This window comes from Molothrus ater, chromosome 3 (assembly GCF_012460135.2).
Source record: "Molothrus ater isolate BHLD 08-10-18 breed brown headed cowbird chromosome 3, BPBGC_Mater_1.1, whole genome shotgun sequence".
Lineage (NCBI taxonomy): Eukaryota > Metazoa > Chordata > Aves > Passeriformes > Icteridae > Molothrus > Molothrus ater.
Window position 1 is genome coordinate 93144779 of NC_050480.2, and position 24191 is coordinate 93168969.

A 24191-nucleotide genomic window follows, 5' to 3' on the forward strand; every position below is an offset into this window, starting at 1 on the left:
CTTGGAAATTCTAGTCTGTAGTCCTTGACCTTAGTACCATGTCATAGGAACTAAAATTGTTGCTAAGTGCTATTTACAACATATGTGAACATTTCACACCATTTCATCTGTCTTCTGGGGAGGGAAATAATTTCCCCTAATAGACTAATGTGTTTGTATCATTACTATTCAGTCAGATGCGGACTGCTGTTAACCCCATAACAAGGAAGACTCCTTTATGAGGCTGCAGATAACATACCCACTGAGGAAATCTTCAGGTTTTGGTCTGACCTTTCTGAATTCATCTGATTGGTTTCTCTTTGAAAATGAGCTTAAAAAATCTATTATCAATTATGTTCTCTCACCACTCCTTTTAATGTAAGGAGGCAGAGAAAACATCATAAGCTATATTACTTAAGTTATGATGGAGAGCTTTGCCCTTTCAAAAGTTTGAAATCCAATTACTCAGAAAATATTTGGACTGGCCATCATTTTTCTTGACATCATTAAAGCAGGACGTACCTGATCCTGTCTCTGCTTTCCAGGGAAATCCTGGGGTGTAATGTGAGCACCCAGAGTTTCTGCCTCTCTAGAGCAAGAAATTCCCAAGCCATTACTTACAGGGAAGTGGAAAGGGAAGAGAAGGCTGAATTCTGTGGCCCAAAGCAAGGCGGCTGGTAAACTGTAGGCTATGTAATGCTTATCATCAGTTTTACTTCAGCTGTTGAACTGGCTAGTTCCAGTTCTATAAAGCTCCCAGTGAGAAGAAATGAGACTGAAGTGTCTTCATTCATACAAACGTACAAAAGAAGTTGTTCCCTTTTTCCACATGTACAACTAAATGCCTCAAGAAACACATCAAGTTAAGGAGTGAAGCAGGAGATTAAAAATTCTTGTTTTCTCAGGGTATTATTCCCAAAAGAGATACAAGTTGCTTCTTTGACATGGAATAGGATTTAGAGGACAGTATCCTGAAAGGTGAAACAGCCCCAGGATACAGTTAAAAATCAGACATTCAGGTTAATCACAGTGTGACTCAGAGGTCAGCATTTCCCTAAACACAGACACACTGTGGTAGGGTGATTGGCTTGTGTGCTACTGTGGAGGCTAAAAACGGGAGGGAACTCCAGGGCATGGCAGAACACGTTCCACTGTAAATGACCAATAAAAGGAAGAGTAATCCAATTCTGAAAAGGTACAGGGTGGAGAGAATCTGGTTTTAATTTTAATTAGAGGAGCAAGCAGTTCAGTAAATTCCTACCCACGGCATTAGAAGGGACTAACTTGAACCAATTTCAAAGGTGAAACTAAGGAAGAGGGAACACATACACTTGAGACAAGTTTTGTTAAACACAAACCCTGGATAATCGATTTGGAACCTTCAAGAGTATCAGCTGGAAGCAACCAAGGTAATAAACATCTATCCTCTAAATTGTCATTCCTAAAATACATGCTTGGCAAAAAAAGGGCAGAATACTTCATTTATGGCTTCTTGGTCTGGAGTAACAGCTGCAGGCTTCTCAGAGCTCTTTAACACAGCCTGCCAAGAAACAATATGATCATTGATTTTATGAACTGGTAAGAGTGAAGGAATTTGTATTAGAGGACAGGTGCTTCAATCCATGAACCTATCAATTCATCAATGCTTTGTAAGAACCTTTATCTTTTCTTGTTGCTCCAAAGCAAAGTGACAACAGAATGCTCAAATACTTTCAATGCTTATTCTTGAAATTACATCAAGAAGTTTCTATCCTCCTTTCTATGAAATTTTGATCTGAATCAAAGAAAGGCATGAAACTTTGATTTAACATGAGATTTGACTTTTTTTTTCTACCCATGGACTTAGCTGTCAAGACAATACTGTCAAGGTGAAAAATAACAGATAATTGCAAAAATATTTGCTTCTCCTTCTCCACATATGATTGACATAAAGCCAAAAGCACCACCAAGGAAGAGAGTCTTGTATTCAGAAAGATAACTGAACAGTAAGTCAAATAAGGACCTTTCAGACACAGCACAGTCAGTGAATACTCAACACTTCCATAAAAAACAGATTAATCTGTAAGAACTCATACCACCAAGTAGTTTACCTGCACCAAAGCATGCTTCTCCCCCTAAGTTAGGAACCCACAACTTTTTTAGTGTCTCTGAGGACAAAGAACTCTTCAGGTGGAACAAAGAAATTTAGGCATCATTTCTTTTAAAAATGGATTTTCTGTTCTTTATCCTTCGTGTATTAGCAAATCCGTACTGTGTTCAACTGTATGTGAAGGGGGAAAACAGCTCACAAATTTCTCACATCAGGGAAATAAAACTCCATGGACAGATTCTAATCATTCCTGAAGTCTCTGCTATTATTACAAACAGCAGGTGGGAGAGGAAAGCTCTCACATCTGGGATGCAAAGCAGAGAACATACAGCTGCAAAGTGAACCCTGTCTGAAGGACTCAAACTCTTCAATTCTCAAGAGGCACCAGCAGGAACAAATGCAGTCTTATCCTCACTACATGAGATTTTCTGGTGGTGGATTTTGTGAAATCCAACTATTCCTGTATCTAAAGTCATTAATCAAAACAGAAGAAAGCCATAGAAAGGCTGGGGGTTTGAAATATTTTTATGAGGCTGCATTATTTTAAGCAGAACACCAACTCCAGAAATGAGGCTAGAGAAATGAGTGGAGGAGGAAAAGGATTCATGGCTGCAGATTACTTGGTGCTAAGAGCAGTCTTAGTAATCATCCTCAGCCCTAAAGAGCACACTTCTGGTGTGATATTAGGTGGTAAACCTGGGAAACCATAAAGATGACTTGATGGGTCTATAGTAGTTTCACTAGAAAGGATGAAACACCACTTCTTACCACTTCATCTCCTTACTTAGATTTAACCTCCTGGTGACTTTGTATCTCAGCAGTAGCTACCCTTTAGCTTCTATTCACCACAGGCTTGAAAAATCTCAAAACTGGCACACAACACCCAAGAAAGGTGTTTTTTTTTTTTATCTTGGGGCAGAAGATGTCAGTGGTGTAGTGGCCCCTATTTCAGGTAGGCCTTGTTTCTATGACTATCTTCCCATACATGTCAACCATAGATGCTCTACTACTAACATATATCATCAACTTGCCCTCCCAAGAAGTGAATAGATCTCACCAACAGATATTCCATCAGGTACCAGTAACAATCTTTCTTTACTCAAAAGCAAGACTGAGCATTTTTCTCCAGTGGAACTGTAATCATGAATGCACACTCAGCAGAAACAGTGCGGGTGTATGACATCTAAAATTAGAAAAGATGATCACATTTTAAGTCTGTGAACAAACTTCAGTGTCACTAGGGTAATGAAAATTAATATCCTTTGCAAGAGGTGTTATCTGCCAGGGACAGTTTTCTCTGCCTATCTCAAAATTAAAATTTAGAGTTTAGAGAATCTTTCAAAAATTAGACTTAGAACACAGAAGTTGCAAGTGAATTGATCTTGTTTGCTATGTTTTGCTAATCGGTAGTGTTTTCTGTCTTCTGCTTAATCTAAAATTAGAATAACCTCTCCAGACACTAGATGTTTATAAATTTCTCCCGACAATACGCAACCAGTTCTTCAAAACGTAAGACACCTGTTGGAAACTGAACTTAAAAATTACTTTTAGTCTTAAATGTCATGTTTGCAATAGGTTGCAGAAAACAGACAGACAGACAATAAAAAAGTAAGAATAGTCATTAAATCACTTCTCTGTAGAGAAAGGTCTATTATACTAATTAAATACATAAACCATTAGAGCTTCTAGCTGAAGTCTAATGATCTCTCCATCAGTCAACATTACAAATTAGAACTCTTTAGGCATGGCAATAAAGATGCTACTGTTTCAGTACAAAAGCAGTATGGTAAAGCCTCATCAAGTTTTCCACCAGGGAACCTTTTAAAAATCTCAAGTCATAAAGCAATTAGCTATACATTTTTATTTTAGAGATGCCCTCAGCAGTGAACTTTCTCTCTCCTTCAGCCCAGAGCGTTTTGACCTCATCTCCCAGGAAAGTATCTTCCCAGAGCCTGCAGAAATCCTCCACTGCCTGATTTCCAAGCTCACACAGGGCCACCGATATCTTGAACCGAGCATGACTTACTACACATCAAAAGTCAGAGAAACGGTGCTGTTTGAGAGCATCTTTTTATTTTAACTCTTCTTTCACTAAAAGCTTTCCTGAATCCAATAATATCAGACTCACAATATTTTATCATATGCCATAAAAAACGTTCACCATATCCACAGTCTCAATACACTTTCAGAAACAACAGACATGCAGTCCCTTGGCCTGCCCTATGCTCCTGTTACACATATTAAAGATTAGTGCTTCCAACACTTTAGGCTTAAATTCTGATTTTAAAATCTGTAGGGTGGTTAAAAATATGCAATACATTTTTAAGACATGTTCCAAATGTAAATACAAACTAGTTATTACAAACAAGTGTTTCCAAGGTTATAGAGTAAGATTGTGTATTGACAATTTTTGTCTGCAATTATTTTGTATAATACACATTGATTCTGAAGGTTAAATATATAAATTCTGCATGAGCATCAAATTCTCAAGCACAATCCCTACAAATAAATTAAGTGTTCCACTACCTCAAAACTTTGGGAAAAATAAAAAACTGTACACTGAAGACTCCCACATCTAGGTACAAGAAATGGTACAGGCAAGATGAAAGCTGTTTGGTTCCTTGCTATTGCAACATAGCCAGAAATTATTTGAGGAACTTACTATTTTCCAAGCAGAATCTTGGAGAGATCCTGTTCAAAAGAAGTTCCTGTCGTAATCGAAGAACTTCAGCTTCCAGCACTTCCACTTTCCATTTCCATCCAAAATCTTGTTCGGATACAGTTCTGGCAAGGTGCTCTGTGTATTCTTTGGAACACTTCCCTGGTGGTTTTGAGTGGATAATTGCAAAAGCCAATGCTAGTTTTGATATTTTCAAATATGAAATCTGATTTTCTCTTCCGCCTTTGATTTCTATTGCATTAGAAAAACAGAAAAAAAAAAGGTTACTTCACTATGACTCCATTAAGGAAATGACACAAAATATTTTCTTGGCTTTGAAGACTGTTCAACAGTGAGGCCAATTCTTTAATTTCTAGTGCATTCCTAAATCATCAAGAACAGAAATACAAGCATCTGTGCACAATGTGAGAACAGAACATACATGAGCTGCAGTCAGCTATAAAAATAAAATTCAGCCAATGTCAGAGAATAACTGTAGAAATAGTAAGCACTTCAAATAGGCTTATCCTAGCATAATTTTAATGCAAATGTTACCTCCACTAAAGCAAGGATGAAGAAAGTAAAAATACTAACCCCAAAAAACCCACCCTGATATTCCCTCCCCCTCAAAAGAATTCTGACATGACAGAAGAACCCATGACAGAAGAATTCATTTGGGGTTATTTATACTTAAGTAAAATACATGTAATTTCTTGAAAGTGTACCAGAAGGCCTCAGTGCTCAAAACATAAAACTTTGAGGTTGTGTCTGGTTTTGGACACCTGGTATTGGTGCCCTTGTAGTTTTAAGTCTACATTAAGCCTCAAGCCTGCAGAGGGCTAAGTAGACAGCATCAAAGGGATGCAAGTGGCTAGTAAGTGAAGAAGACAGTTTTATAAGCTTTGTTACAAACAGTGAGAATGGGGTAAAAGGCATTAAAAGAGTCAGAGAAATAAAATATTTAAATAGATGATTACATCATGTGCAACAGCACAGGGCCTAGGAGCAGAGAAGGAAAAAAATTAAATTACAACCAACTAATATCAACCAGCCTATCTAATTAGCAAAGTTACTTTTTTTTTCCTAAAAAAAAAAGTGTTTTTTTTTTTAGGAAAAAAACCCCACCATTTTCATGCAGTTGTTTGATGTATTCTTTTCCTCAAAAAATATCACTCCCAAAATAATAATTTAAGAAAAAAAATCACTTCCTACACTTTTGCCCTGACCTTGACATCTACAATTTTTTCACAAGGCTGTTTTTTTCTTGTTATCCATCAAAGCTGCAGGTTAAGCACTAATAAGTTGCGATGAACAGCTCTGAAACAGTCACAGTAAAGGTTTGAAAAAGGTATTTTAGGTCATCCTTTCACCAGATCATCTAAGCTGATTTTTTCCTCTGGTGGTACTCGACTTCAGATAGTAAGTCATAAATCATCATATATGCATTTATCCATCAGGGACACTTACAGAAGGCACTGTTTTTTATGTATTTCTTTCACCTTTCAAATACCTCTGAAATGCACAAAGAATTCCTGGGTACTCCTTGCACCCTGTGCATTCAGACACAGCAGCCAGTTAAGACTTTACATAGTACAGAGCACAAAGGACAAGAGTGCAAACATTCCTTGGGATCGATTTACCTACTGCTATACTTTAGGCTACTCTTCTCCACCTGAAATACTCCATTTCTGCCATGTGTCAGGGCAAAATCACCCAATCTAAGCCACCAATGCATTCTTAAACTAATTAAGTAGTAAGCATTTAGAAGCTGAACTATACTATATATATCCCTTACTTAAAGCAGTTATACATTAAATGGTACTTTTGCAAAATTTCTGATAAAGAAAATTTTTTTCATACAACTTTTCAGTTCATATCTAGAATTTCAGTGAAAAGCAGAAGGTGATTCTCTCAAACTCAAAGGATTAGCACCTCTGGGACAGCAAACTGGTCTAAGAATCTTGCTTGCCCTACACATGAAAGGAAATGTTTACAAATACAAAAGCATGCAAGTAATTGAACTGCCTTCAAAGCTGTGAATAAAATGAAATATGTGGAACCACACTGAAAGAAGATTAAATAGTAACAATAAGGTATCTAAAATATTTGGCTTTGAATCTGAAGGTGCTTCCCAGATTATCTCATCAATAGCAATTTCACCCAGATGTTACTCAAACAGGGTCTGTCAAGGTCCATTCTTACAAAGTCCCTGTGCAGAGCAGAATGATAAATTAGGGCAGGCAGAAAAATGTCTTACACTGCCTGTTTAACATTTTGGTGCCTCCAAAGAGCACTCTGCCAAAGCTTTCTGATTCATCTTCCTTTTAAGGACAAACACACATTTACTTTCTGCTTCATAACATGCTTCTCCTTTAAATTACATTCACAGAAGTTGCAAAATGACCAACATTCCATTATGGACTGGGAAGTGGTATTTGTGCCAGCATTTCATGAATGCTCGGGTGCCTTTTATCATCAGAGCCACCACCAATACATTATTTATTGCATTCTATTTCTACTTACAGGACATACTATTACAAAGAAAATACAAAGAAAATACAAAGAAAATACAAAGAAAATACAAAGTTTGCTGTCTGACCATTGACATATTACCACTATGCTACCAGTATGAAATGCTACTTTGGTAGCATTTTTTGACCACCCATTACCAAAATAAAGAGAGTCACTTTTTCATTTTATCTGGAAAGTGACTACTGTGTTTCAAGCATAACAAAAACCTTAGTGCACAAGGTAATGGTATAATGGAGGTAAGTAAAAGGATCTTTCAACTGCAACATTCCAAAATGATTTTTTCTAAAGTAGATTTATCCCCAGTAAGTCAGATAAACCACATAAACCATTACCTAATTTTGCTTTGAGAATCTTAAATAGCATTCCACCTTAACACTTAAGACATAAATTTAATGAATGAATTAATTAATTAATTAATTAATACATTTAATTAATGAATTAATTTGGAGTTTCAGGGAGGCCTTTTCCTCTTTAACATCTTATACAGAGTCACTTCTGCAGTAGGAGTGCCTTACACTGAATGAATTTAGGGAGATATTCTTACTTTGGAGGAAAAAAGTCACTACTTTTCTGGAAAAATTACTTGTAAAGATGTCATTAGAAAAAAACCCCACCAGCATGACAGATCACAGAACACAGCTGGTTCTTCTTAGGAACAAGTCACAGCATAGTTTTTGGAGAAGTCATTCTGTTGGATCCAAAATCTCTAGTTTAAAATCAGATAATTAATGACAAATAGCAATATTCCTGGATGTATTTTGAGAAAGAATGGATTTCTTAAAGATTTTATGGAGAATAAACAGCTCTTTTACTTGCTTTCTCTTGCTGACACTATCACCATGTCTCTTTATTTCTTTTCTGATTAGGAAAAGAGAAGTTTGTGTATCAAAAAGCAGAAGTTCTAAGAGTTGACTGAGGTTTTTCACCATTCCCCTAAAGGGACAACTGCTCTCTCAGAAACTACTATGTAAGTCTTCTAGAAAAAAACACACCAGATGACACTATTAGAAATATGGTGATGCAGGCCAACTGTGCATTAGCAAAAATTGCACAGCAATCTGTTGCTCTCAGGAAGTGCCGAACCACTAAATATATTCCACTGAAAGCATATTGGCAGCTACAGAGTTTTATCAATAATGTTTTTGCTCCTATCAGCACAGAAATTACACCACTGGTTAGGCAGAAAAAAGTTTTAGAATCAGACCAAAGAGTTTCCTTGACTGAGAACAGTACCCGACCAAGAGCAGAACGGAGTCCCTCTCTAATTCCAGGTGCTAATGCCAAAATATCTCTGACGTAAAGAGAAAGAGAAAGGTTCAAGAATTATCCAAAGCTCCATTCCTGTGATTACTCAGTGTTAAGGAGAGAACCAGTAATCCCTTGCAAACTCTGCTGGAAGCAAGGCTCAGCACCCTAACAACAGGTACCACCTGGTGACAGGTTCCCTATGCAAACCCCTTAATCCACAAACTGATACTGAAAGACCACTCAGAGGACACGATGGATTAACAACACTGTTGAACAGGGCTAAGTCTACAGATTTCCAACACAAGAATGACATTCCATGCTTCCAGCTCTCATGCAGAGAGAGGGTACTGAGAACCCAAAGAGCTGCTGAGATCCTAGCCATGGAAGGCTGCTGAGCAATTATTCACCTGCTGAAATAATTACAAAAGAAGTGATGAACCGTCCCACACAGCTCTGTGTAACATAACCAAGGGGAACTGACATGTGGTGCAAGATCCATTGAAGACCTCTGATATAAGCAGGAAACAGGATAACAGAAAGAACCAGGATAAATCTCATTCCTAAGCACTACCCTAATCCACCAATCTGCCAGCGCAGTTTTGCAGGTGCATTTGATGCAGCAGCTCATATGGAGAGATTGAAGTGTTAAGGGTTAACGACTCAAAGAATCGGCCATTTGCAGAAGAAGGTGAATCCTCACCTGCAGAGGTTTTAAGAAGTCTTTCAGGGATGTTTATGGGTAAAGGAGGTGAACTTTATATACTTTACTTTTCTGAGTGGCACAAAGGTCAGTTCTCACTGACCTTGGAAATGGGCAAATCACAGAGAAATGGGGGGAAGCTAGCTGAGTTATGCTATGATTTAAAATTATAGGGTACCTCAAACCAAACCCCAAACCTAAATTCGCTTGGAATAATTTAACACTGGAGTAATTATTAGTACTGTCAAAGAATTATAGACCTTAGGTGTGATTTCCAAATTTGGCCATGAAATTCATGGCTAATAATGGAGGAAACTGCTGCAAATGTCATAGACAAAACCTTATTGATTAAGTCAAGACACTCTTTTGTTATTCAGACCACTATCGTATGAATTAAAAAAATAATTTCAAAAATTAATAGCATAAGATACAAAATAGACTGTAATTCATATAACTTCCAGGCCATTCCAGAGCTCGGTTTTCTCCACATGTGAAATTTTTATTTAAAAATAAGAGGATTTGTGAGGACAGAAACAAATTGCTGTACACCACTACTACACAGCTAAGAATCTTCAGACAGCCCTAAACATAAAAAAAAAAAATAAATGCTTTTCCTTCTAAATTTAAGAGTATGGTCTGTCCTTAAAGGTACAAACATTTAAGGAAAAACTGTTTTGTTACCATCATTTTACTTTAACTAGTCTGTCAATTACACAGTGTAAATAAAGGTGAAAAAATTACCCACATCTTTGTAACCTCATCTGCTTTATACAATAGAAACCAAGATATTGACTCATTATGATGGAGCACAAAATGCTGCAATTGCTGTAGTGGAACTGGGCTGAGCTCAGAGACATATGGCCACAACATTAAGCAACAATAAAATAAACTTGATTAAATTGGTATGCCTAACAAAATGACATTTGTATATATTATAAACAATGATAATGGGACAGCTACACAATCAAGATGAACTGAAGTATGCCTCCAATTACACAGCGTTTATTGTAAAAATGTGTATTAAACCAAGGCTACTCCATGGTGTCATCTTTAAACAACCTATGCTCAAATATACAAAGATATGTAATGTGGACATAATGAGGGAAGAACTTGCTCTTCCTACAGCAAGCCTAACAATAACTCCAGCATATTTTTTTCAAATGAACATAAAATGGTAAAACAATACTGAAAATAATAAATATTTAAAATACTTTATGTCAAAAGCACAAGGAAACTTAGATGTAGCATGATTTATTTCTTCAAACTCTAACTTTTAAATAATTTTAGCTTCTGAAATCAAATGTTACAAATTCTCCAAATCCAAGTAACATGAATGAGTTGAAAAAAACATTTTAGAACTTACTAATGTTCCCCAATTATAACCATTTCAGAGAATTTAAGAACATAAGCAAACATAATCCCTCAGGATTTCAGTAACGTTTCTGACGTAGGATTTATCTCCTCTTAACTACAGAAACCTACAGTTTAGGTGGCCACAACTGAGCTAGCTGTCTGGACTTCTTTTATCATCAATGGGCAGAAACAGAGAATTCTAATGTTAAAAATAAGCCAAGTCATTTGTACATTTTGTGGTAAAGTCATGACTCAGAAACATTTGTTTCCCCCCACGGGCTACAAAGAGTGTTAAGATGACTACATCAGATGCACACATGTGTACTGTGGACAGGCAACTGCACTGAGATGAGCTGGTGCACCACAGGCAGCTAAAGCTGAGACCTTCAAAGACCTATTCAAGGTACCTAACTAACAAGAGAAATTTTGCAAGGCTGAGAGCATCACCCCTTAAAAGAAGTTTGTAATTCCAGATCTTTTTGATACCTCTGGGAAAAAAAAAAAAAAAAAAAAAAAAAAGCTTTCTAGAAAAACAACCCAGAAGTCATGGAAAAAAGTTTGTGAGAATAACCTTGCGAACATATTACAATGCACAAAATAGCAGGTAGGCGCAAATTAAAGACATGAGAAACTTCAAGTATGTTTGGAATTATATAAGCATAAAAAATTGGTTTGGCTCCTCAAAGTTTCTGGCCTCACTCTTCAACAAGATAATTTGGAAACAGTAATTTAAACCTGAGTTTTACGGTAGTTTAAAATTGTGTATATATTCCCCCTACAAGCTGAGACTTCTTCCTTTTTCACTCCTTTTCCTCCTCCAACAGGAGGAAAATTTTTTTGTGTCACTCACAACTATATATAGTCAATCTGGCACACAGTACCACTACCATCTTTCTCTTTACTATTCTGACTACTAAAGACAAGAATGTGTTTCCAGAATAGGGAATTTATTCTATAAAACCTGCTGTTCAGAAATTAAAGTATAACTCAGTGGTGTAAATTTATCTATTCTTATGTCAGCACGGATTTCTTCCGCTACCAAAACAGAACTGTGCTCACTTCATCAGCTGGGTGTAAATCCATTTGGTTTGGGAACTGAGGATGTACTTTTCATTATAGCTTTATGAGATGAAATTTATGAAACCATGAAGTTCAGACCCTTATTCTTTAACAAAGTTAAATTTCATAAATGCTAATTATAATTACATAAAGAGTAAATTTACAGTTGGCATTAGGGACTGTGGAAAACAATCCCAGCCTTTATGTACTGCCAAGTTCCAACAAGAAAGCAGCCTTTATCTCCCCAGTTTTGCCTATTGCAATGACTGTATTAGCTTTTGAATGCAGAATTTCAAAGCAGAGTTCAAAAAAAGGCAATAATCAAGAGTTTGGAGTTTTATACGAAGACTATTTTGCATATCTCTTCTTCCCATGTTAAAATATAGTGACCAAAATATCACCATAATTTCCTTTTCAGTTTCACACTTCAAGCCTTAACCTGAACAGTTCAGATTCCAAAAGTTTTCAAATCTACACAATCAGTATCTTTCAGTGATAGCGATTCATTCAGGTGACCTTCCAGAATGCACCCACTGTATTTTAAAACCCTTGGTTTTGGGTTTCTTACAGAAATTTCATATAGGCAGAAAGAAACATGAGATTGTTCAGAAGAAAGGAAATGTTTGTAACAGAGGACAAGGAAAAGAGGGAATACTGCTAGGAATCCATAGTCTAAAAAGCATACAGCATACAATAAATAATGAATCCTTACATATAGTATAGACACTAATGTAACTATAACATTTAAATATGTAGCATCTAAATATTAATTTATGAAGCACTGGAAGTTGTAAAAGACAGCGGAACCACAGAAGAGACTTGCCAAGGAATCATAGACAAGTCCATGGACAAGTACTTTTTTACACATTAATTTGGCTTAATTACTAGTTTATTCAAATTAAGACAACATCTAAGCCCTGGTGATCAGAAGGCTGGAGAACCTCTCTGAATGTAGGTTGAGAGAGTTGAGGTTGCTTAGCCTGGAGAAGAGAATGCTCCAGGGTGCCTTTCAGCACCTAAAGGGTATTACAAGAAAGCTTGAGAGGGGCTTTTTCAAGGACAAGACAAGAGGGAATGAGTTTAAACTGAAAGAGGACAGATTTAGAATAGATATTAAGAAGACATTGTTTACTCTGAGGATGGTGAGACATTGGAACAGACTGCCTGGAGAAGCTGTCGATGCAGCTTGGTTTTAGCTGGGACATTTTCTTTTTAGTAGCTGGTAGAAAGCTGTGGGTTTTGGATTTAGTATGAGAATGATGTCAATAACATCCTGATGTTTTGGCTGACGCTATGTAGTGTTTACCCTAAGTCAAGGGCTTTATAATGTCTCATGCTCCACTACTGAGGAGCTGCACTGAAAGCTGGGACGTGAGCAAGGCCAGGACAGGTGACCCAAACTGGCCAAAGGAATATTGGGATCTCTGCTCAGAAATGGGCTGGGCATTGGTTATCAGGAGCTGAGCAACCATGTTCATCACTTGTTTCTCTTGGGTTCTTTTACTCTCTCTTCCTTTTCTTTTGACAATTCTTCTTATTAATCATGTTACTAGCATACTTAGTATCACAATTATAATATTTTATTTCAATTATTAGATTATTATTATCTCAACCCATTAGATTTACCTTTTCTTTATGATTATCCCCACTGGGGTGGGGAGACTGAAAAAAAGGCTGTGTGGTACTTAGTTGCCAGCTGGGGTTAAACTCCATCCCTGGAACTGTTTAAAACCAGGATGGATTGGATTTTGAGCAACCTGGGTGTCCCTGCTCATGGCAGGAGGGTTGGAACTAGATGATCTTTAAGGACCTCTAACTCTAGGCCATTCTGTGATAATACAAAATTAATAATTACTTTCTTCCATCAGTCAATGAGAAAAATGCAAGTGACTAAGCCCTATGATTTCTGGATTCTTAAGGTCAGAGTGATCAGAAACTATCATTTCAATTCACTGACATTGGAAATAATCAGGTAAAAATAATGGTAACTGATAATTCTTTGATACTCTATTATATCTGCATATTCACACAACCATTTTTTAACAGGAGGACTAACAACATTAATTGAATCCCAGCATCCATCCAACAAAACTTCACAATAGTGTTTTTTCCTTGTGACTCAGGTGAAAGGGACAGGAGAAAACTTCAGATTTGTAACTAATAGAGACAAGTAATTAATAGCTAATTCTTTATTATTAATAACCAAAGCAGTGCAGCTTTCATGAGAAGGCTCCCGTTTCCTCTCAGATAAACTCAACCTCTCCTGAGGAAACCACTCTGCTCACCTGAGGCTGCCCACACAAGGCTTCCCGCATGGAGACGAGGCGGGTGTCCCAGGGGAACCAGGTGGTTGTTCCAGGAGAACCACGAGAACCTGGGGGCTGTCCGAGGCAGCCTTTGCACATGAGGGATGTCCCCAAAAGCCACTGACACCGCGGGCTGGGGGCATCTCCCGGAGCCCTCTCGGAGCCTCCCTCAGAGCCTCCCCGGAAGCCCCAATGGCCCCGCGCTCGCACCCACCTGCAGCAGCGCCGCGGGGGCCGCGCCCCGGCTCCATGGCCCGGGGCCGGAACGTCACCTCTCCGGCCCCGCTGTGGTCAGGCACAGCCCCGGCCCCGGGGCCCAGGGCTAGCAGCTCCTCGCTGCGGGCCCTTCGCTCCCACTCGCGTTTATCTGGACCGAAGGCGGCTGTTCCCTGCGGAAGCCGGCAGAGCCCGCGGACGCGCGGGCCTCGCTTCCCGCTGCGGGGGCTGGGATGAGAGGGAAGCGCGAAGGCCGGCTGGCTGCAAAGGCCGCCTCAGTCGGGAAGGTGCAGGAGGGGCGAAGCCGTGGAACCCCGCAGGACACATCTGAAGGCCCCTGGTCCTTCCGCCAGGGAAGGAAGGGAGCGGGGCTGTGGGCAGGTTTTTAGGGAGCGTGGCCTGCCTGTCCCAGCCCTGGAGTCCGGCCGGACGCTGGGCCTGCTCAGGGTCCGGGTGGCAGAGCTCACCCATCACCTGGGTCACCGAAACCACCCCCCACGCTTTTACACTTCCTATTGCTATAAATTCCATTAAGGTCTCTCAAAGTGTTTTTCTGATTAACTTACGCCTCTTTAAACTTTTCTTACCTAAAGCATAGCCCTATACTAGCCACTGTGCAGAAAGTTAACTCTATCCCGGCCAAAACCAGCACAATACTGTAAGAGGAAATGGGATCGTGAAACTTCTTTAACCATGCATTGGAAATAGAAGCTGCCTTTTAGCAGAAACTCTGTGAACCAAGCTCACCAGTTAAGAAATTATCTTTGTATGAAAAATTATGTTCTCTCCACAAACTGTGCTGAAAAGGCTGTGAAAAGCCTTCTTGGCCAGAAATGGAATCTATGCCAGAGGCATAGAATCAGAATCATTTTGGGTGGAAAAGACCTTTAAGATCATTGATTCCAACCATTAACTCAGCACTTCAAGTCCACCACTCAATCATGTCCTTCAGTGCCACATCTACACAACTTTTAAATACTTTCTTGAAGGGTGAAGGGTGACTCCACCACTTCCCTGGACAGCCTGTTCTAATGCTTGACAGCCCGAAGAAATTTTTACTAATACTTGTTTGAGGAGGCCGAGAAGGGAAGACAGGAGAGATAAAAAATAAGTAATGAAGTCAGATGCATTAAGTGCAGTTATGCTTATCACAATACATCAAGTTTTTAAGTAGAGGGTAGTCAATCTTTCTGAACAGACAAATATTCAGATGTGACAAACAATACACACTTTTATAACCCTCATCTTCATTTCTTGGATAATCTAAGGAGCATTATTTTTATAATGCTCTTTCTTCAAAAAACTTCTTTTTTTACCAATATACATAATGGAAAATTTTTGAGCAAATACACATTTTCTTTTATTTTGAAGGATTTACCTTCTGAACTACAGAAAAGTGTTAACACACTGAAACTTTCATTTTAGACTTCAAATTATAAAAATGAATTAGATAGAAAAAGTTGGAGAGCATTTTCATTCTGACAGCACTGATTTCTCAGTGAAACTCAAGGAGAAAAAAATAAAACATTCTCCAGTCTTCTAAAACTGACATATCAGCAGCTACCCTGTCATTTTCTGTGCATCTTTTGTGCATGTAAGTGATGCAGATGCTTTGCAAACTGGACACTCATTATATAGATTGGAACACCCATGTTTTCATTTAATCTTTTCAGCTGAGACTGAAATAAAATATTCAGAGACATCAGTGCTTTTACCTGCAAACCTGTCACCTGTATGCAGAGAGCTGAATCTAAAAAATAGGATTCGGCAGGGGCAACATTATTACTGTTCTAAAAAGAAAGGGGCTTTACTTTTTCTGAGTAGCAGGTCTGCTTGCAATTTTAGGCTTATTGAGAGGCACCTAAAAATCCTGAGGCCTTCTACCATTAGGCAGCTGCCTGGAGATATGTTTTTCGCTTTATTGTTTTGTACTTTAACTACATTAATAATAATAATAATAATAAAAGAGCTGTATAAATTCAGTTTTAGATGCACGGTTCCCATTGTTTTTAAATTTGGAGCTAGTAGTTAGAAGGAATGTTTCTTAAATTTGCAAGTTTAAGTAACTTGCAAAGTTACTGTGCACCACTTCAGAATACCAACCAAAGTACAACTTACTACCATTTTTAGGTTTGCTTTTAAAATAAGTTGAAGAGTCCCATATCTTCAAGTTGGAAAAATGCTGGTACGCCCCCACTATTAACAGAGCATCTCTAACAACTTTTTTATTCACCTGAAAGCAGCAAAATCTGGGCAAAATCAACTGCAGAATCACTGAGATTTGTGTTCCTGTTCTATTGAAGAACACTTCTAAAAAATAATGTGTAGAACTTGCATTAACTTTATTCAGTGAGTATTCCCAGTGATTACATAGAATCATAGGATCATTAAGGCTGGAAAACACTTTGAGGATCATCAAGTCCAATCTTTGATCAGCACCCTGTTAATTAGACCATGGCACTGAGTGCCACATCAGTTATTTCCTGAGCACCTCCAGGGACAGTGACTCCACCCCCTCCCTAGGCACCCCATTCCAATGCCTGACCAACTTTTCATGAAGAGTTTCTTTGTGATGTCCAAGCAACATAATCTAACATTACTTTTTCATAAATGAACAATGTGTATGTGCACATGTGTTGGTGTATGGTGCAAATTAATATTATATCTGATAAATAAAAAATAAGCTATCCAAAAATGGGGTGATTAGCACTGTATGTAATCTGAAGTGAGCTAACAGTGAAATGAAGCTTCAGTTTGAGATAAGCAGTTTGTAGTTTGTGAAAGAAGCTGATTCTACTAGTTGCACATAAATTATTTTGATCTTTTTGTGAATATGTCTTTTGATCTCAAAAACAGTCAAAGGATATCTTTGTGCCAAAAGGTCATACAAAATAATTAGCTGCTTTTGTTATTAATTAAACATAAAAGCAGTGAGGTGTTTAGTCACATGACCTGAGAGGTCATGAGTTCTCAGTATTTAACCAATCCACATGCTGAATGATTTCAAACAACTGAGTGGTGAACTAAAACCAAACCCAAAAACCACAGGCTTCAATCAGTTATTAAAGGTAAGTGGATTACATTACTGTCAAACAGGCATGCCCTGCTCTTAGTGGATGGTTACAGTATCAGTAACAATTTGAGCATTGAAGAATATATTTTCATTTGGAGAACTACAGGCTGTTAGAATTATAAGGCATCTTTATATTTTAATGCATGTCTTTTTGCCTGAGAACTGGAAGTGTCTGAAAACACATATGAAACCTGCTGTCTCAACTGTCATAGCTGCAATTTTGTTTAGCTGAGGTGGTGCAAGAGATACAGTGTTTTTAAAAGCATGTGAAAATCGTGAGCAGAAGCATCAAAATCTTCCCATTTGACCCTTTTTTCCCATGTGTTTCAGTGCTATATTTAATTAAAAATATTTTAAAAAATTGGCATCATGATACTTTATTACTCAGCATCAAGCTGTTTTCAAAACAGAATATAATGTGGTTTTGATGGCTCTATTTTCTATGTAATTCTGATAGAACCAATATGGCTCAAGCAGTCCCTTTGAGCATAATCTGCAATTCTAAACGTATCTGATCCAGGATGTTCAGTGAGTTATGCAATGACATCTTTTTTTCTGTTGAGAAATAAAGCATTATCATCAGGGAAAAAAGGATCACATTTCAGTGTCTGATGCAATGAAAACCTTGTTCTATAAAAACAATGTAAAAATTTAGACATGATATGAGGAGAACAGGGAAACTAAAAAACTTGGTATGGTTTATAGGCATCATGCCATCAATTATGAATAGAAACTTCATAGTGCTTTGTCATCACATAAAATTAATGACAACAGATTCCATTCCTTTCTATACAGTAGAAGGAAAGATAATACCTTTCCCTCAAAGAATTTTACTGTCTGGAAATCAGTACTGAAAGATTCTCACTCCACTAGGTAAGAAAAACGATAAAAGCATATTAGCAAGTAGTCCGAATGATACTTAAAAATTAATGTGACAATATAGCAGGTAATTTTCTGCATTTAAATTTCATCATTTATCTAAGAGTAACAAAACAGGGGTGTTGCTAGACTTTCCTTCTCTACAGCAACAGACATCTGAGAAGAAGAATTAAAGAACGTATAAAGACTTTTCATTTAATTTAGTACTTTTTATTGCAGTTCCACAAGGTTTTCTTCATGAAGTTCTTAAAAAGGCAAAGAGGTAAACAGGTAATTGCTACGATATAGATGTCCTAGGATATAAAAAATACAGATTACAGTTCTATACACAGAACTTTACCAAACAACATATGAGCAGTCCTTGCTAACTGCCTCATAATATAGAAAATTGAATGCATTAAAATATCCACATGATTGTGATTGAATCCTGAGACATTTTGATTAGCGATCCTCTGTGCAAGCATGAGGTGTCAGCTGAATCATGGGTTACAATGTCCATTTTTTTCTGTTGACTCAGCTGGGTCAGGCATAAGTTGTGATGAAGTGAGTTTCATTTCCTGGAACATACTGACTTAACACACTTAACACGCTTCACACAGTGGAAAGGCCAGGTGCCCACTTGAGACACAGTGGTTGTGCTATTGCTTCTAGCACCTCACCTGTCTAATCAGCTTAGAGCTTAAAGGATACAGATTTATTTTTTATTCAGGTAGTTTGCACCCTGTTTCCCAAAGGAGCGTTGCACCCAGTAATCACAGTGATGTTCTGGAAGAGATTTGTCTCAATACCTTTTTGCCAAAAATGCCCTGCTTTGGGTGAAGTTGAATAGTTTTTAGGCTACAGGGAGCTTTAATGTGGTGAAAGAGTAATTAACAGGCAGGAAGATGAGGGCTCCGATTTTGATTCCTTGGTCCAGGTAGCATGTATTATTCGTTAGAGACAACTGAAATTTGCCCTATTTTCAGATAAGAAGTCAAATTACCTTCCTGTGAGGGGTTATGTATAAATGTATGATACCACATGACTTGCAAATGTGATTCTTCATGGCATGGTTTAGTGTTGGGTGAATGGTTGGACTCAATGACCTTAGAGGTCTTTTCCAATGATTCCAATTGATTCTCTGATCAAAATCCAAAGAGTCATTCCTTTGATGGAACAGCTGTAATTGCAGTGTTGTCTTAGTGATAAGTCTTGACTAGTAAGAAGTTTTAGAAGTAAGAAAGAACTTCTAGAAGTTCTTTCAAACCAAACCAAACGGAGCCAAACTAAACCAAACCAAACTCAGTATTCCACTCTGAGATTCTACCTGACCCACCTGAAGATTCACTGTAACCTGGTCAATTGGGTTGCAAGGTGAAAGAGGTTGGCTTTAACACTGACACAGAAGTGAAAGGAGTTTGTGTGTGCCAGCACTCTGACTACTGAGTTATTGGACAGAAACTGGTTAGCATAGCTTTTATCTTTATTTTGTAATAATTTTAGTATTCCAGACGTAAAATCACAGGAGAGTTTTTGGAGGTTGTTAGCTATATATGGACATATGTCTGATCTACACTGGAGAAAATAGCATGTGGTCTGGCACTCTTACACACAGGTAGGACTTTTGATTAATGCAAGAATCTCTCCCGTGGCACCTGCATTTGCCAGTTTTCGTCCCTCCCAGGATCCTTGGCAGTAGTGCTGAGAAGTCCCCTACTAAAAAATCCACCATCTTTGCACTGCATAGCAACATGGAAGCTGTTTTAAGGCCCTGTGCTATACTGTGGCACTATCATGGTCATGAGCTGGGATGTCAAGCTAGATGCACACATAAGTAATGCATAATAAATCTATTCTTATAGACTGTGCAGTCCAGTTTAGTATTCAAAGTTATGCTAATGTCTTTCCTCAAAACGACCATGCTGTACTGCTCTTGTAGGCGAGGAGAGGGAGTGCCATCTGCTCAGCCATGCAAATTGTCACCATTTCATTCACTTAAAATGAGTTTTGTCAGTTTGCTCTAATTGTAAATATGTCCATCTGAATTTAACAAGCTTAAACCATTAATTCATTCATTTTTCCTAGTGCAAAATGTAGGCTTCAGGTTAATATTAAAAATGTAGATTCTTGAAGCCCAGTATTCCTTGTATCTGGCAACTGTGTAAAGAAGATTGAAGAAGAAAAAAACACTCCTCGGAAAAACTTAAATATTTTAGACTAGTAAAAGGAATTTCCAACGCAAATGCTGTATAAATAAAATAGGTCATTTATAGAGGTATCCATATACAAATGTATACAAATATATATGCTTTTAGATGGATGGATAGATAGGTACAGAAGTGACAAGGTGACCAGGGTGTGGTAAAAAGGTAAAGAAAGTATTTTTATTTATCTGATGAATATGTTTCAACTATAACAACGGGCTTCCTAAGATTTCCTTTGCATGAATCTTTCCTTTCCTCAGAAAAATCCCATCACATATCCTGGGTCAGTGGTTGCTCAGCTTTACAGCTGAAGGGCTGTAGATGATGCTAACAGATCGAGGTAGCTGTAATCAATATTGTATCTGCTTTGGAACTCTTAACCTGTGCTTCCTGTGGCTCCAGGCACTCATCAGGGAAGAGCCATGGACTGACATAAATCCTTTCTCCCAGCAGCTGGGCTGTTGCTTCAGAGAAGATCATCTGCTTGCAGCATGAGAGGGTCACATTACCATGGTTCCCACGCCCAATATAAAATGGTGGTGACATACAAATGTAAGCACCAGTAGGTACAAATGAAGATGCCATTTAGAAGTTGCATGATGTGACTCAAGTGATACAATTTAAAATTCAAATCAGTCTGTACAAGTTATGTCCTCATGCAGCTGTCCAGAAATCTGAAAGTCCATATGTGGGACTCAGGTTGCACATTAGAACTAGGAAGATTGGGCTGTGCATATTTTAAGGGGAGAAAATTGCATGTACCCATAAGTTGCTACAAACAGCCATTCCATAGGAGGTTTTAAGAGATAATCACCCATCTGCTAAAATATCTATGTCGTATTTAATCATGTTTCTGCTGAATGAGTCGAAAACATTAAAAAAAAAAATTAAAGAACTCCAAAACAACAACCCCCTCTCCCCTCCCCCCAAAAAAAACCACTAAACCAAACCAAAACCAGGATTGCTAAACCCTGTAATTATGAAGAAAACAAGTGATTAAAAGGAATTGGCTGCAATAAAAGTGAACCTAAATTTTATTACATGTGTAATTTTGGGACTAGACATAGATGTCATGAATGTATGAACTTACAACAACATAAAACCCCTATTAAAGGAGGGACACTTCAAATTCCACTTAAATCTGTGGAAACTACTGTATAAGTGTAGTTCATAAAATGAACTAAATTCACTTCTAGCTAAGTTCTATTGAATTTTGTTCTAACTAAATTCTATACTTTTGTTGAAATAATTCACTGTTTGATCTTTCAGTTATGTAAAATAAATGCACAGTTCTTCATTTCACCTGTGACATTCATTTGTTCTCTAAGCTTGATTGACTCTATAACTTCTTGTCTCAAGGATTTAGGAAACAATGAAAGCAGCAACTCAGCAGAGTGAAATTCTTATATAGGTTACTTGGATAATTCATATCTGAGAATAAAGAAATATGAGTTCTGTGGAGTGCATGTGATACTTGATATATGTGCTTTATATATAATTTCCTTAAGGTCTGTAAGAAAATTAAATTGAAGTTTAATCAGAAGTTTTGCTCTGCACTGATCTGTGAGAACCTAAGGTGAAATTGGATGAAGAAATGTATTTATGGAGATGATCCTCTTCTATTCCCATGCACCTTGCATTTGGAGAGGAGTTGTTTTTCCAATAGCTTTCATAATTTTTATTTCTTCTTCAACTCTAATATATTATTTATGCTTTATTCCCATATCTGACACACAGATAATGTGCACGAATACATTGAGAGCCATGCACATATGAATATAATTCTCTCAAGAGAAAATGTGTCTGTCAGTAAATATGCAATGTGGTATATTTGTGACCAGGGCAGGTAGTTCTAAGATGCATGACTTGATTATTTCAAAACCAGATTTCTTCAAACATGCCAAAGGCAGATATATGTCAAGATAAAAGATACATGAGTTGGAGTGTAAAAGGGCAACCTAAACATTTTTCAAAGTATTCAGTAATCTGTTTGTCTGTATTCCATACCTCAGAACTAGCCAGACTGGATTTTTACTACACTTTGATAATAATTTATAGTTGGGTAATGAACAAACATGAACGATATTAGCACAACAGATCATGTTTTTAAACCTCTGTATGTCATAATAGAAATTAAATACCTTCTCAACCTGAATTGTGGCCATTGCAAGTGAGGCCATTCTTTTAACAAAATGTTTTCCTCTTTGTTTCCTCATTTGAAATATTCATCTATGTAGCCCTCAGAACACTATTCCTTGCTATTAAATGTCTTCAGACATTTAGAATGCTTCAGCTTTTAAATGCTTCACACTGTCCAGAGTTTTTGAAGTACTATCAAAATGTAAAGATACCTGTGCTGCCACTGGCATTTGTTCATATGCTAAGAAACCCTCTTTCCTCATAAGGAATTACTTCTACACTTGTTTTCAGGGCTAAAAGTTGTTCTGCCAATATTCATGAAGATGAGCTTGTCCTTGCTACTTACATTTTATTTGTGGAAAACAGATCAGATAGACTGCCTGAATGCTCTGGGAATTCGTTCAGTTTAAAGTCAATACTGAGCCAAAGAGATGGTCCCAATGTCCCACAGATCATTCCTTGGACTGTCAATCAATACGTTTCACCTGTCTCTAACTAGTAAGTCAAGTAGCAAGTAACACCAAGGAGGGAAGCACACATTGGAAACATAATGCACACCTCAGTAAGCGAGACCAAGGGTCTACCTAGCCCAGTTTTGTCTCTCATTTAGTGCAGTGGGAAAGGCTGTTAGAATGTTTTTTAGAGTTTATTTGCTGGCATGTATTTTCTTCATTGTGTGCTGTTTCAGCTTGTAGACGCTGTTGAGCTCTTCATTACTGCTGTAAATGATCGTCCTTCATTCCTGGTCAGTGTTTTTTCCCTGTACTGCATCCAGCTCTGGTGTCCCCAGCATAAGAAATACCTGGACCTATTGAAGCAAGCCCAGAGGAGGCTACCTCTAAAGATGATTAGAGGGATGTAGCACCTCTCCAATGAGGAAAGGCTGAAAGAATTTGGTTTATTCAGCCTGGAAAAGAGAACACATTGAGGTGACCTAATTGCAGCTTTCCAGTACCTGAAGGGAGCCTACAAGAAAGACAGAGAGGGACTTTTTTTAAGGGCTTATGTTAATTGGACAAGGGGGAATGGGGAATGGATTCAACTTAAAAGAGAGTAGGTTTAGATTAGATATTAGGAGGAAGTTCTTTACTCTGAGGGTGGTGAGGCACTGGTACAGGTTGCCCAGGGAAGTTGAAGATGCCCCATCAAAGTCAAGTTGGATGGGGCTCTGAGCAACCTGGTCTAGTGAGGTGTGTCCTGGCACATGGTGGAGGGGTTGGTACTAGATGATCTTTAAGGTTCCTTCCAACCCTAACTATTCTATAATCTTATGATTCTATGATCCTTCTGTTTTGCTTGTATCTTTTTGGTAAGAATGTGCCATTGCTTCAATTTTATTGAACAGAGTGAGACACGAGATCAGCCACAGAGTGGGGGAACTAAACTTTTGTCACCAGCTTCTCTACTAGCACCCTATCTAATGAGGTCAGCTACCCTATTTGACCCATGTGATTAAGAAAAATACTGATTAGCAACTAACTTGGACTTAAGTTTTGCCAAAATTTTTTGACCTAGTTGCTTTCTTCAATGATCATTTATTTAGCCTTCTTCAGTGTGGTTCCAAGATCATCCACTAAGTTTTTTTGTCTTTTATGTTCAAAGGAAAAATGCAATTTATATACATAGTCTTTACTAATGTAAGTAATGCTTTTTAACCATATCTCCTTCCAAGTGTTATTGATCATAGTTAGATGATTTCAGCTAATTATCCACAGGAGATAAGTCACCTGATAGCCGTTGGACACTCCATTGGCAGAAAATACCAAAATCTTTTAA

General features: G+C 37.8%; 1 protein-coding gene across 6 annotated transcripts in view; it reads right to left on the reverse strand.

The window, feature by feature from the left end:
• Positions 1 to 24191, reverse strand: part of MEI4 (meiotic double-stranded break formation protein 4) — a 132638-nt gene that overhangs the window by 59136 nt on the left and 49311 nt on the right. For 5 of the 6 annotated variants that reach the window (XM_054514425.1, XM_054514427.1, XM_036381102.1 and 2 more), the window contains one exon: positions 4731 to 4979. In XM_054514425.1, coding sequence (XP_054370400.1) covers positions 4731 to 4979 — 249 coding nt within the window. Of the gene's footprint in view, positions 1 to 4730; positions 4980 to 14139; positions 14281 to 24191 lie in introns of those variants that run through there. The other variant, XM_036381103.2, reaches the window with a different exon arrangement.